The 14,287-nt window shown below is 45.3% G+C and overlaps 1 protein-coding gene across 1 annotated transcript in view; it reads right to left on the bottom strand.

Annotated features, from left to right (window-relative positions):
- Positions 1 to 2,861: 2,861 nt before the first annotated feature.
- The window catches only part of B4GALT4 (beta-1,4-galactosyltransferase 4), a 34,281-nt gene continuing 22,855 nt past the window's right edge, over positions 2,862 to 14,287 (bottom strand). Inside the window, exons 6-8 of the mRNA XM_066620084.1 lie at positions 13,006 to 13,128; positions 4,075 to 4,179; positions 2,862 to 3,580 (exon numbers count right to left, since the gene is read on the bottom strand). Coding sequence (XP_066476181.1) covers positions 3,436 to 3,580; positions 4,075 to 4,179; positions 13,006 to 13,128 — 373 coding nt within the window. The 3' untranslated portion in view covers positions 2,862 to 3,435. The remainder of the gene's footprint in view (positions 3,581 to 4,074; positions 4,180 to 13,005; positions 13,129 to 14,287) is intronic.

Here is a 14,287-nt window from a genome sequence, read left to right as displayed (position 1 = left end):
GCCAGAAAGTGACTGTGTTCAGCCATGAACTGCTTCAGGGACTCCGGCTCCGGATTTTGCCTCGAGGTTGACTCCTGAAGCCTTTTCCACAACTGGATGTAGCCACAAGGCAGTGGAGGTTTGGGATCAGAGTTTTCCTTCTCTCAGATGAGCTGCCTTCCCAGGCTGAAGTGATAGCTATGCTGCAGCATAAGAACAACCCTAGTGGATGAAGCCATAGGCCCATCCAGTCCAGCTTCCTGTATCTCACAGTGGCTCACCCAATGCCCCAAGGAGCACAAGACACCTGCATCCTGGTGCCCTCCCCTGCATCTGGCATTCTCACATAGCCCATTTCTAAAATCAGGAGGTTGCACATACACATCATGGCTTGTAACCCATGATAGACTTTTCCTCCAGAAATTTGTCCAATCCCCTTTTAAAGGCATGTAGACCAGATGTCATCACTACATCCTGTGGCAAGGAGTTCCACAGACTAACTACACACTGAGTAAAGAAATATTTTCTTTGGGATGTCCTGATTCAGGTGTTGTGCGAGAGGGAAAAGAGCGTTACTCTATCCACTCTAGCTATTCCCCTGCATAATTTTGTATGTCTCAATCATGTCCCCCCCCAGGCACCTTTTTTTCTAGACCAGGGGTGTCCAAAGTTTTTGGCAGGAGGGCCACATCAGCTTTCTGACACTGTGTTGGGGGCCGGGGAAGAAAAAGAATTAATTTACATTTAAAATTTGAATAAATTTACGTAAGTTTACATAAATGAATATATTAAAGATGAACTTAAATGAACGAATGAAGGTCTTGCAATAGCTCAATGCCTATAAAAGGTCTTGCACAAAGCAAGGCTGGCCTTTCCTTTGCTGCCGCTGCTGCATCACAGACGTAAAAGAGCAAGCAGTGGAGGGAGCTCTCATCCCACAGCTCACACGAGAGGTCAAACAGTCGCCCTCACGCTGAGAGCAGTTGTGTTTGGCCAGTGCGGGCTTCAACAAATCTCCAGAGGGCCAGAGGCTCATTGGAGACTGGGGGCTCCCTGAGGGCCGCATTGAGAGGCCTCGAGGGCCGCAAGTGGCCCCAGGGCCGGGGTTTGGGCACCCCTGTTCTAGACTGAAGAGCCCCAAACGTTGTAGCCTTTCCTTCTAAGGGAGGTGCAAGAGCCCAGTAATCATTTTGGTCACTCTTTTGCACCTTTTCCATTTCCACTATATCCTTTTTGAGATGTGGCAACCCAAACTGGACACAATAATCCAGGTGTGACCTTAACACCAAATTGTACAATGACATTATAATAGCCATTTTATTCTAAATACCTTTTCTAATGATCCCAAGCATAGAACTGTCTTTCACTGCTGCTGCACATTGGGTCGACACTTTCGTCAACCTATCCACCAGCACCCAAAGCTGTTCTGTCACAGACAGCTCAGAACCCATTAGCCCATATGTGAAGTTTGGTTTTTTGCCCCAGTGTGCATGACTTTACACTTACTTTGAAATGCATCTGCCATTTTGCTGCCTATCCTCCCAGTTTGGAGAGATCCTTCTGGAGCTCCTCACCATCTCTTCTGGTTTTCATCACTCAAAAAGTTTGGTATCGTCCACAAACTAAGCCACACCGCTGTTTAACCTTGTCTCCAGGTCATTCATGAACAGATTGAAAAGCACCAGTACCAGGCCAGATCTTTGGGGCACACAGCTTTTCACCTCTCCATTGTGAAAATTGTCCATTAACACCCACTCTCTGCTTCCTGGTTCTCAACCAGTTCCCAATCCATGAGAGGACCTGCCCTCCAATTCCCTAACTGTGGAGTTTTTTTCAGCAGCCTTTGGTGAGGGACTGTGTCAAACTTCTGAAAGTCCAAATATATAACATCTACAGGTTCTCTCGCATCCACATGTATGCTGACCTTTTCCAAAAATTCTAAAAGGTTTGTTAGGCAAGACTTACTCTTACAGAAGCTATGCTGATTCTCCCTTAGCAAGGCTTGTTCATCTATGTGTTTTAAGACTCTATCTTTGTAGAAGCTGCACGTGCAATTTGTAAAATTGCACGTGTATGTTACCCTTCATTTAAAGTGTAAGGCATGAAAGGCAATGGCAAACTCCTCCTTCATGCAAGCTCTATTATGTAGAGGGTAGTACTACTTCTGAGAGTTAACAGCTGATGGCTTTTAAAAGAAAGTCACAAGACTGTATAAAGGCCAAGATGACAGACATAGATCTAAAGTTGGGCAGGAGAGAAAGAGAGAGAGCATACAAGTGCTTTTCACTTTATAAGCTGGGGTGGCCAAACCTATTTATACTAGAGCCACACACAATAAACATCAGGTGTTTGAGAGCCACAAGAGATGTTTGGCCATCTCCTTATAAGCCTTCTGCTTTCCCTACTTGAAATGGCTGATTTGCCCACACTTTTTCCTTTTTAAAATTACTGTATACTTGCCCGCGAATTCTGTATTTCTTCTCTATAAAATAGGCAACCATTCATCATGCAATTTCTTGTCTTTACAAAAAGAAAAAGATCTTTGTTCAACACACACTTCTAGGAAGTGCTGAAGCTTCTCTCCACTACAAGACAGGCTCAGTGGGTACACCCATGTTGGTATCCAAAATGTATCATTGTGTTTTCCACATACTGTAGCTCCAGGAATTCCTGCCATAAAAGGGAATTATGTTGGCGCTTCAATGTCTGTTTGTTTTCTCTTGCTGCTTTCCTCACACAAATACCATGAAAGCCACCCTTGGATATCATCACCATCAGAATCTAGATGCAGAATTAAACAGGCTTCTCACACTTCCTTAAGATGACAAAGTAACTGGAAAGCTTGACCAAGACAATGAAATACTTTTAATGAGATCTGTTATTATAGTTTATTGAGTGTTCAAGTGTCCTTCATTCTAACTGGGGCTTCTGTGACAGAACAGCATGATGTACCCTCTCTCCTCAGAATATTGTGATCATGAGCACTTATTAAATTGGCTAGAGAAAAGAACAGCCATTTTTCCACGTCATCACATTTTTAAAAATTGTCCATTCGATGAAAGAGCCCTTTTGTCTTTGCACCTTGGAAGAAGTGAGGCAGTATGGTCCTTAGGTCCACATTTTCACTTTTAAAAAGTGGAACTTTAATACCAGCTATCAAATGGATAGCTTTCACAGAGAGTGAAAAACTTGCCTTCCCTCCAGAGGAAGAGATTAATATTTTGTCAAAGAAAAATACAAGTTCATAGAAATGTCTCCACCATCAACCCTGTGTCACCGATGGACCAGTGCTATCCTGAAGTTCATGAGGAAAAACCTAGCAAAACTACTAGAGATGAAGAACTTATTATTCACCCTGTAAGTAACCTTCCTTGCTGGGAAACTGTAGAGCTGTGGCTCTACCCCCATGGGAGTTCTCTTCCATTCCCATAGCATTCACAGGTACAAGAGAGATAGTTATGAGATTTTTTGGGTTGGCAAGCCAAAATCCACTGTGATGTTGGTGTATAAAGGCTTGTATTCCACTGAGAGCAGCTTATAAGAGCAGGAGTTTAGCCCATCAGTTTTCCAAACTCGAGGTGTCTGACGCAAGAGATTCATCCTGGAAAGATTAAAAAAAACAAAAACACAAAAGGAAAGTGCTAAATTATAAAATTGAATTTATTTTATCCAGTATAAACACTTTAGAGCCATGTATGGTATGAAAATTTGAAAGGAGCTACAGAACAGCTTGAAAGGATGTAGAAATTCAACCAGTAAAGGCTTCTGCATTTGATTTCTTGCCAGACTCAGGGCCCAATCCTAACCAACTTTCCTGTGTCAATGCAACTGTAATGCAACGCCAAGGTAAAGAGACCTCAGTGACTGTCCTTTTCCTGGTGCAGAGTGCAACACATGCTCCATTGGCATGGCTGCATCAGCACTGGGAAGTTGGGTAGGATTGGGCTGTTAGCTTTCCACAGTTAAAAATCTGTTCCCACATGTGGGTATTGGCCATGCTCTACTTAGACTGTATGTTGCATTCCTCCCATTTTACCAGCCCTCCATTTTGTATTCTTCAATGAGTAGTGGTGAAACACAGGAGCACTAACTCACCTCTGTGCATTTGCCTCATTGCCTCGGTCTCTTGTGTGGAAGATCATGGTGTACTTGCCGACATCAGGGGAAGGCCGGACCACCTCCATCTTCTGCAATTTAACCCTAAGAACAAGAAGACAGCAACTAATGCACAATGACCTGCAAACCACATCGGAGAAAGAGAAAGGAAAGGGAGAAAAGCTGTTGTAAATGACAACCGGACCTACCCCCAGGTTCAAAACTGTATTTTATAAAACAAATGGGAGATTTGAATCTAATCCCTGACATGAACTCACAAAGATGGCTTTAAGGCAAGCCCTCCACCCTCACCTGCAATATGATCAAGTATAAGCCAGCAGTATAACGGATGGTCAAACTGCAGCTCATGAGTCTCACATGGCTCTTTGACATATAATGTGCAACTCATTTCATGTGTAAAGGTAAAAAAAGATTTGTCAAGTTTTATGATTATTTACCAGGTAGAAACAGTGTCCACTGGATTAAGACAGGTTTAATGTTCATAGTGAGTAAATATATTTAAGAATCTAAATGCTTGAATATTGTAGCTCTCAAACATCTCTCTTGCAGCTCTCAAGCATCTGAAGTTTATCATACGTGGCTCTTACATTAAGCAAGTTTGGTTACCCCTGAACTATAATCCATACAGTGCATATTTACACAAACAAGGAGCCGTTAATTGCCATCTCTGTTCTTGGAGATGCAATGCATCCATTCCAGAGAAGACTCCTCTAATGACTTGGGGCCAAAAAGCATGGAGCCTTTTCAAATGTAATTAGCACTGCCAATCTGGCTATGCTTCTAACACTTTGAAAAGCAAACAATTAATCGGGCCAACAGACAACCACTCTACCCAGATTTCCTGGTGTGATGGCCAGATACTAAAGATCATGCCTTTCATGCCATAACTAAAGTAAATCAGGAATGACTATTGCACCCTGGTCTCAAATTGAGAGTCCCTAATTCAAACCAGAACTTCACTTTATTCAGAAGCCTACACTAAAAGAATGTATGGAAACTATGAGAGCTGTGACATACAGCAAATCACAAAGGCAGTGGACCAACCTCTGTGTTTACCTTCCAGTGATCATAAAGGAACATTTCCTTTGTGAGAGCCAGGATGGTGTAGTGCAGAGTTATTCAAACTGGTTATGTGGCACGGCTCTTTAAGGAGGCACCAGGAACTGAAAGGGGAGGCATGGGATGTCCTCTCACAGCGATACAGTTACACTCCTGAGCAGAATAGGAGCCCATCTTCTGCCCATTGTCTGCACTTTTTTTTTTAAAGCAGAAGAAACGGGAGTTGCTCAGCTGCAAGAGTGGCTGCTGCCGCCCCGCCCTCTTCTCCCTCCACTCCGAGGCTGCTGCCTTCTGTGTGTGCTGCATGTTGTTTCCAAAGCTCTTAGACTCTAACCCCCATCTGGCAAGTACCGAGCATGCTCAGCTTGCAGTCCTTAATCCTCGCTGATCCTTGTCTGGTTGGTTCCTAGTTCCTAGCCTGGGATCCGCTTCTCATCAAAGTGAAATCTCTCTTTTCAACCCCCTCCCTCTTCCACTCCCCCCTTTCGAGCTCCAAACCTTCCCGCTTTCCTCCCCCTCCCCAAATAAAACACTTCCTAATTTACCAGTCATCAGGACTCTTAAAGTTGCTTCCATGCAGTTGGCAAAGGGAGGAGAGGAGAGACAAGCACACACTTTACCTGACCAGGAGCAGAAAAAAGGTACTGTTTTTAAAGTGATTTATTAATCTTGTTGTTTAACTGAAGAGGAAAGGCTGTATTTTTCAAGTGATGAATTTTGCTATTTGAAAGGAATACTTATCAGCCATTGATGAAGTGATTGCCAGCCCAATCCTATCCACGCTGTCCTGGCAGTAACCCCCATTGACTAATGGGACTTACTTCTGAGTAGACATGCATAGCCTTGAGCTGTGCATCTCCTAGTATAGGAGACAAATCAGCTTCCTAACCAAACTCTTATCAGCTCTGATAGATTTTCATGGTCTATTTTTGTTTTCCCCACCAGCTGCTGGAAAAATTTAATTTCATGAAATTAATAAAGGGTTCAATCCTATCCAAGGAGAATGGGAGAAATGACGAGTTGGATTGGGGTCCACAGGGGTGTGTGTGTGTAATGTTAGTTGTTCACAAAGTTCATTTGATAAAACAATTCTACTGGTATGCTTACAAAGTTTAAAAAAATGAGTCCTCCTGGACCAGACAAAATCTACCTACTCCAGTATCCTGTCTCCAATAGTGATCAGCAGCTGTTCATTTATAAAGCATGTATATTGCTGTGTATTAATAATATATTTTTAAGATCTGCATTTAATTAATGATATGTTTAATATAATTGATATTAATATAGTTAATCCATATTTAATATTTAATATGATATTATAATAAATATAATATTATAATATTATATTTAATATAATTAATATTTCTGGCCACTTCCTGTTTAATACTGTCACTTCCAGCCCTCAGGAACATGATGGGGAGTCATGGGCAACAGCCACGGGGGTCAAGGGAGCCACTGGCCGGACGTTTGAGTACCACTGGTGTAGTGGCTCTGGTGGTAGACTTAGGGTGCAATCCTAACCCCTTATGTCAGTGCTTTCCAGCACTGACATAAGGGCAATGCAGCTCTGAGGCAAGGGAACAAATATTCCCTTACTTTGAGGAGGCCTCCATGAGTGACACCCAACTGCAGGATGCAGCACACACCCCATTGGCACAGCTATGCCAGAGCTGGAAAGCACTGACATAAGGGGTTAGGATTGCGCCCTTAGACCTGAAAGACTGAAGTTAAAATCAGTCTGTCACCCAGGCCCAGCCCAGGTGGCCAGGAACTCCTCAGGAGTAAGATCTAAGCACAGTCAGGACTGGGGTCCCAGGCAGGACACCTCCTGGGAGTAGGGCCTAGTGCCTCCTGGGAGCAGCAAGCAGAAGGGGTGGGGCTGGCCCAGCCCGAGATGGGCTGCATAAGGAGGCTGAGCAGCCTAGGGAGAGGTCACTCCTCTCCAGATGGCAGCAGGGTCAAGGGGAAGGCCAGAGGGGGTAGCAACCCCGGCCTTATTCAAATGATCCAGGCCCCGAAGGGAACTTTGCTTACCTCAGCCCTACAGAGAAGGGCTGGGAGCTCCCCGATCCTAGACTCTCCCGGGCCCCGGGTGTGACATCAGGAGAAGCGAAGGTACAGACCAGAGGACTTGGAGCCAACTACCTCCACTGGAGGCCGGCTGATCAGGGGGCAAGCCCGGAGGTGACTTGGTGTCCTCCCGAGGACAGCTAAGCTGACCCTGGACAACAGCACAGCGGCCATCGGGAACCCATATCCCTGGCCAACAGGCACCAGCCAGAGAACTCTGCCCGAATCCTCAAGGGGTCAGGGAGGAATGGGGAATGAGCCTATCGTGCGCTGACAGCACGAGTCTGTGTAAAGCAAAGGGGCCTGTGCCATAACAGGCCCCATTAATGTCAAGCGGTTGATGCAAGTAAACCATCTGTGCAAAACAGCTGTGTCTGCCTCCCGTCCATTTTTCCGCCAATGACCAACTCTCATTGACAGGGTAAGCCCCCCGCGCTCATTCGCACACCAAGGGGCGGGGTCTCCTCCCGCCATGGACATTACACAGCCATAAAGATGCCTAGGTGACCTTGGGCCAGTCACGATCTCTCAATCTAAACTACCTCATAGGGTTGTTGTGAGGACAAAAGGAGGGAAGGAACCATGTACACCACCCTGAGATCCTTGAAGGAAGGGTGGTAGAACAATATGAAAATAAATTTCCAGTCCTAACTTGCTTCCAAATTACTTGTTCTGATTTTTCTTAAGTGTGGAGGTCATAATGTTCTCAGGCCAAATGAATGATGCAAGGATTGCATGACCTGATTAGAGAAGAGTTATCATTTCTATAAAGAGGCTAGCTGTTGAAAAGATACAATGCAATGAATCCCAAAAGTATACACAGAGCTACAAACAGTAATAGAGGGTTACTAGATTGCAGCTCAAGGCTTCATTCTGATTAGGACTACAGGGAGGCACAGGTCAAAAGAATGAGCCTCCTCTGCACCTTACAGCAGGGCTTTTCTAACTGGGGCATCGCAATGCCCCAGCCTGAGGGCCCTGGCCTCTGCCCCCTTAAGGGATGGGGGAAGGGAGGAGGCAGCAACACGATCCCAAGGATCAAGTCACTCAGGGGGCTGCAGGGGCTGGGCTGTTCTTACCAGAAACCCCTGCAGCCTCGGGGGGGGGGGGTGCAGAGAGCCCTGCACGACCATCTGAAGCTTAAGAAGTAAAAGTGGAGCGATTGTGCTCCACTTCCAGTTTTGTGGAGGCAGGGTGCAATTGCTTTGCTTTCACTGAGCCCTGCAGACTGTCGCGCAGGGCTCCCCGCAGCCCCGAGAGACTGCAGGAGGCTCCAGTAAGTACAGCCAAGCCCCTGCTGCCCCCTGAGTGACGCGATCCTGGGGATTCCCTACGAATAGCTAGGGAAACCTCAAACTGAATGGAAGATATTCCATACAGCAGTGATTCTCACACATTTAGCACCAGGACCCACTTTTTAGAATGAGAATCTGTCAGGAACCCCTAGAAGTAATGTCATGACTGGAAGTGACATCATCAAGCAGGAAAATTTTTATCAATCCTAGGCTGCAATCCTACCCACGCTTACCCAGGACTAAATCCCATTTATTATCATTGTTAAAGGACTATACAAAGTAGCTGGTTAAAAGTACAAATCTGTAATGTTTCCCCAACTGCAGTCACATAGCATGGTAGCATCAAGTCTAATATACTAAAAAAAAATTGAAATGAATGGGGACCCACCTGAAATTGGCTCGCGACTCACCTAGTGGGTCCTGACCCACAGTTTGAGAAACACTGCCATGCAGGACAAACCCTCAACTCTGCCCCAGATGATTTATCAAATAATACTTCAAGTCAGCTCAAAACTTGTGCTCTTCTCACTCTGGTGTCATCAGGATAGGAAACATTGAAGAAATGATGTTTGGTGGGACAGAAGCATGAATGGCATCTAGGACTACTCAAACAGGTGGTGTTGAGGGGCCATGATTTCATGAACACCCCAGATTCAAGCCCAAAAAGTTGCCAGACGAAGAAGGGCACAGTCCTAACCTGTGCTGGAACAGGCAAGCCAAGAGGTTTGCGCTGTATCCAGTGCAGGATTGTGGCCAGAAGCGGCTTAGCCAGAGGCAAGGGGAAACTTTTCCCCTTACCTCCAGGTAAGGGCCGCTGGTCCCTATGGCTCTCCTCAGACTTGCGCTCTTCTCTCCTCCTCCTGAGGTGGCACAAGTTCAAGGAAAGCAGACCTGCTTGAAGCCCTTCCGTTCTCCCCTGGAATGGGGGTTGGAATCTGGCATAACTGCAGGATCCCAGTACCACCTCCCTCTCCCCGCCCGCCTGCCCCTGGAGCTGCCTTCTGCCTGCCCAGGAATGCCTCCCTCCCTTCTCCCTCCCCCACCTACCTTTTCAGCTTGGATCAGCCCAGCCAGGCTGACACAAGCATCTGAGGGGAAGCTGGTGTGGAGGCTTGGGTCAGCCTCCAAAAGCTGGCACTTCTCGGAGCACCAGCCTGGCTTCCTCTCAAGGAGGCGCAAACGTGCTTTACGGCCCTCCCAGGCCAGCACAAGGGACTTGCATCAGCCAAAGTAGTTTCTAGAATTGCGCCCAAATTCTCAGTTCTGCTGTGAAATACAAAGTGCAGTACTTCTTTTTCACAATTATGTTGGGCTGACTGCTGCCCTCTTCTGGATGAATGGGGACCTTCATGTAAGGACTGCAGAACTGCATGTTCAAAGCAAATGCATGCAACAATTCCTCCATCCTGACTGCTGCTGCTTTGGGGTGAACAAGTGCAATTTGGAGCAGAGAAGCCTGGTGTGTAATAATTTTCCTGCCCAACGCTTTTACCCTTGCAACGTGTACATGAAACCTGCAGAAAATATCACAAAGGAACTTTCAAAAGCCACCGAAGTTGGCTTATGGGAAACAAATGCTGCATTTTAGTGTGACGATTCTAATTGCAGTAGTGTTAGGCAATAGGCCATTTAATCCAGTACAGTACAAGCACACTGAATAGCAGTGGGCAGGGCAAGCAAATACAGTGTCACTTTGATGTCAGGAAGTCATCACCAGACAAAGTCAACCTTTGTTCCCAATATTCAGAACAAAAAGGCAATGCTTCCATCTTCGAGTTTTGTTTCTTTGCAATACTTGTGTTCTTAGACATGACAGCTGTGTTGACTCTCAGGGAGGATAACTCACACAAAGGAGATGCTGCCCTTATTGCTGCAATTTCGACTGTGTCAGCAACACAACACACAGGACAACTACATTTCCTCAGTGATCAAAGAACAGCCAGCAATTCTGAAACTGGGCTTTGAAAAATGCAATTAGGATATTCATTTCATAAGAGTACTAACATTTTAACAGTAATGTGACAAGAAGCTGTAGGTATCCTTTTCCGTGTAGAACCTATGAGAACTTTTTCTCAGTGATGATGTTCTTTGGTCTACAATTTCAAAATCACCATCTACAAAGCAGCAGAGATGTAATATAATATGCTAGAAGTTCTTGTTCTGCATGCTGCACCTTCCATCTCTGATTCAGAACTATCATTCCAGGCATGTGCAAAGCTCAACTTCAGAAGTTACATTTGGACATGCTTTTAAGTCCCTGCACAAGGAGTTTCTTCCAAGTGTGCTGCCTTCTGTTCTGCCTCCCTTGAATACACAGTCAGCATTTCTAAAGACACTCATCCCCCAGGGTTTGCTTGGAGGGACTACCCAATCACCACTGAACATTCCAGAAAACATCAGAAGGCACTTCTGTAATGGGGAAGGGGCAGCAATTGTGTGTTACTAACAGTAAAATTGGAAAACCAAGTTGCTGATAAACTGCAATTCTTGACCTAGCAAGTGTGTACATTGCAGGTCTTTGGCTCCACAAAAGGCAGTCATGCTAGCGTCATGAATAGCTCTTAGATGTTGCCTATGGCAAGAATGCAAGATATGTTACTCCCCTGGCCTAACTGCAGCTCTTTAACATCCTGCCAATTTTAGACTCTTTCTGACCCCATTTTTTTTTTTAAACATCTCTGGTGGCCATGAGTTCACCAACACTAGCAATCACTAACATACCCACTAAAGTTTAAGGAAAAACCTGAGTAATCCCCACATCATTCCATTACATGGGTAATCACCGGACTCTCTTAGTGCTTGGAGTATCATCCCTATGGGAAAGGTCAAAAGAATATTTCAAGTACAAAGCAGACTAAAAAGGGATAATAGTTACTGATTGACTAGCAACCAGAAATTGATGTGTCACATAATAGCGCTTGCACTGTCAAGTTTCAGAAAGGAAAATATGGTCAATGTTTCATGTCCATAGTCAGGCTACTTATTACATCCCATGAAGTTTTCACTTTCTAGCAGTCTAGCGTATTTCTCTTCCTGTATTGTCCCACAGATAAGCCAAGAAGCCCCTTTAATAGCAGGGGCCTCCAGTTGGTCACGCCCATTATGTATTCCATCTCCCATGGGTACACATCCAAGCGCAGGTGTGCTTATACACCTTATAAGCTGTGCGTGCTTATATCTGCCAATAGGAATGACTCTTCAAAGAGCACATCAATTTTGCCCTAAATTTCACCATTCTTGGTTGGGAACTGTGAAGAGAAGAGCAGATGAGTGCTCTTCTTCCATAGTGGTGCTGAGGATTCAGGGCATTCATCAAAACCTCCTTTCATTGTTCTTGAAGGCTGAGGACAGACACTCATTTCTTCTACACTGCTGAGGGAAGAGAGTATCCTTCCATCTGAAGACTGTGAAAGAGCAACTTGCTCAGCTGGACAAATTGTTCCATCATCAGGTATCTGCAACTGGGCTTTCTAGAGAAAGCTTGAAAGGAGCACATCACTCCTCTGCTGCTCCACATACAGATGGATATTAGGAGGAAAGGCTTCAAGGATCAGCAGAACAGTCCCTCAGGGGCTTGTGAACCTGTAGTGGAAATGTGCAAGATCCCTCGAGGAGTTAAGGCAGCCATTTTCAACCACTGTGCTGTGGCACACATGTGCCACTGGAATGTGGGGGAAGGTCATATATTAGTAGGGCCAATGGGGATGTGAGCCCCCCACTTGCAGTATGGTGTGCCTTGTAAATTGTAAAAAACCTGATGATGTGCCTTGACAATTTTAGTGGTCTTGTCAGTGTGCCATGAGATGAAAAAGGTTGAAAACCGCTGAGTTAAGGTGTAATGCCAACAGTGGCCCCTTGCCCACACAGGCCCAGGAAGTATGGGGTTAAAACCTAGGCTTTTAGCGCAGCTGCAGCCACTAGAGGCCACCAGGTGATTCATGATATAAGCAGCACCTGGAGCAGGGAGAGTGCATGGGTAGCAGGAGGAGGAAAGAAGGAAGGAGAGAGGACAGAACAAAACTAATCGATTGACTGGCTGATGAACCAATGGTCTGGTGGACGGATTAACAAACTGGTAGACGGACAACAAACTGGTAGATTGACTCATGAAGTAGCTAATAGACTAATGAACTTGCTAATGGACTAAATGACTGCCTGGCAAACTAGCTGAACAAGAGACTGCTGAATGGTGGAGAGCTGGGGGGCACTGCTGTACTGAGAAGAGTTGCTGCTTTGAGAACTGGGAGGAGGGACCTTGCAACCCCACAGGCAAGCTATCCACTAGTTATCTCCCATTGGTGCGGGGTTCAGCAGGAGGTTTTTTTGCCGCTCGAGCTAGCTGTGCTTGAGCCAGGGGGACTAATCAGCTTAAAGTGGGCATAAGTTCTCTAGACCAAGTTTAAAATGGAAATTTGGCAACACAGGGCCTCAGCCACTTCCTCACCTGGCTGACCCAACACTCCCCTCTTTACCTGAGCCCAATTACCTGAGTCGTAGGTCATCATCCTCTCCTCCCCAGCCCCAGTAGTTGTTAGAAAATCCGTTCACCCTGGAAAACTGCTCCCTTGTTAGAGCAGTTACACCTCCAAAGTATCCTTGGTAACGCAACCTAGGAACAAACAAAAAGAGGTAGGAAATATTCTTTAAGAATGGCATATATCCCCATATCAGAAACTCAATAAAACTCAGTTGGATCAAATTGCCAGCTTACTCAAAGAAAGAAGGTAGGTCTGAAAGCAATCTACTTCCAAGGGCCTTACAAACAGAACAGCGGCCTCGCTGAATGACCTCAATAGTCTCTCTAGCCCAGCATTTTGCTTTGCATACTGTCCAGTTAAAAACTTTCCAGAAGTCCACAAGAAGGGAAAGAGCCCACCTTTACTAGCAATAAAGGAGGCAATAAGCCATCTTTACTGTTGCTACCTGGCAATTGATGTTGGAGGGCACACACGGGGATTCCATCTAGCCATCATGTCTTGCCAGACACCAGTAGGGTATTATGGTAGTAACTGAAGCAGTCAAAGGTAGAGGTGTTCTTGCAGATTCTGTTTTTTCTCCCAAGTAGGAAGAGGGCAGAAAGTTATGTGTTCTTATCTAAAGGTGCATTTTTATAAATTGTAATCACTTTAGAAGTGTACTAGGTAGGTGATACAGTGTCAGCAGATGCAGCCATAGTCATTACCCATGCACCACCATCCCTGTCCAGCCCAACCAGCCTACAGTCACCAACATGTGGAGGTGTTTTATTTTTTTGCAGATTTTGGAGTTTGTTTTACAAAAATGAGAAATGCAGAAAGCACTATTATGCGTTTTTATTTCATTATCACTGAAAAATCACATCTCTAGTTAAAGGACATCATCCCAGCAAACATCTATCTAGGGCTGGCAGATGTGCCAATAGATAGCAATTCCAGGACCATACTCAGCAAGACTGTTTTTTGGAACAAGAGCAGTGGCTGCACTAGTGTTTCATGCACTTCCCGGATTATGCTTGCTGTGCCAGCACAGCACAAGCCCTTCCTTGCCCACATCTACTGTTTTGGAAGTCCAGCACATAAAGCCATTTCCCTGGTGATTTTTTTTGTCCTCTCTTCTTCCAAGGCTAAGTGCTTCATCTGTCCAGCATCCAAGCATATGCCTTCTCAAATAATAATTGTAAAATGCTCTCCCTTCACAGCATCATAGCCTGCTCCTTTTCACTTTTTCCTTTGGCAAGGATGAGAATATTACTGCACATGACTAATGCTAGCTACCAGAACAGTCATAGA

This window comes from Tiliqua scincoides, chromosome 3, assembly GCF_035046505.1.
Source record: "Tiliqua scincoides isolate rTilSci1 chromosome 3, rTilSci1.hap2, whole genome shotgun sequence".
Taxonomy (NCBI): Eukaryota; Metazoa; Chordata; class Lepidosauria; order Squamata; family Scincidae; genus Tiliqua; species Tiliqua scincoides.
This window is presented reverse-complemented; position numbering and strand designations above follow the sequence as displayed.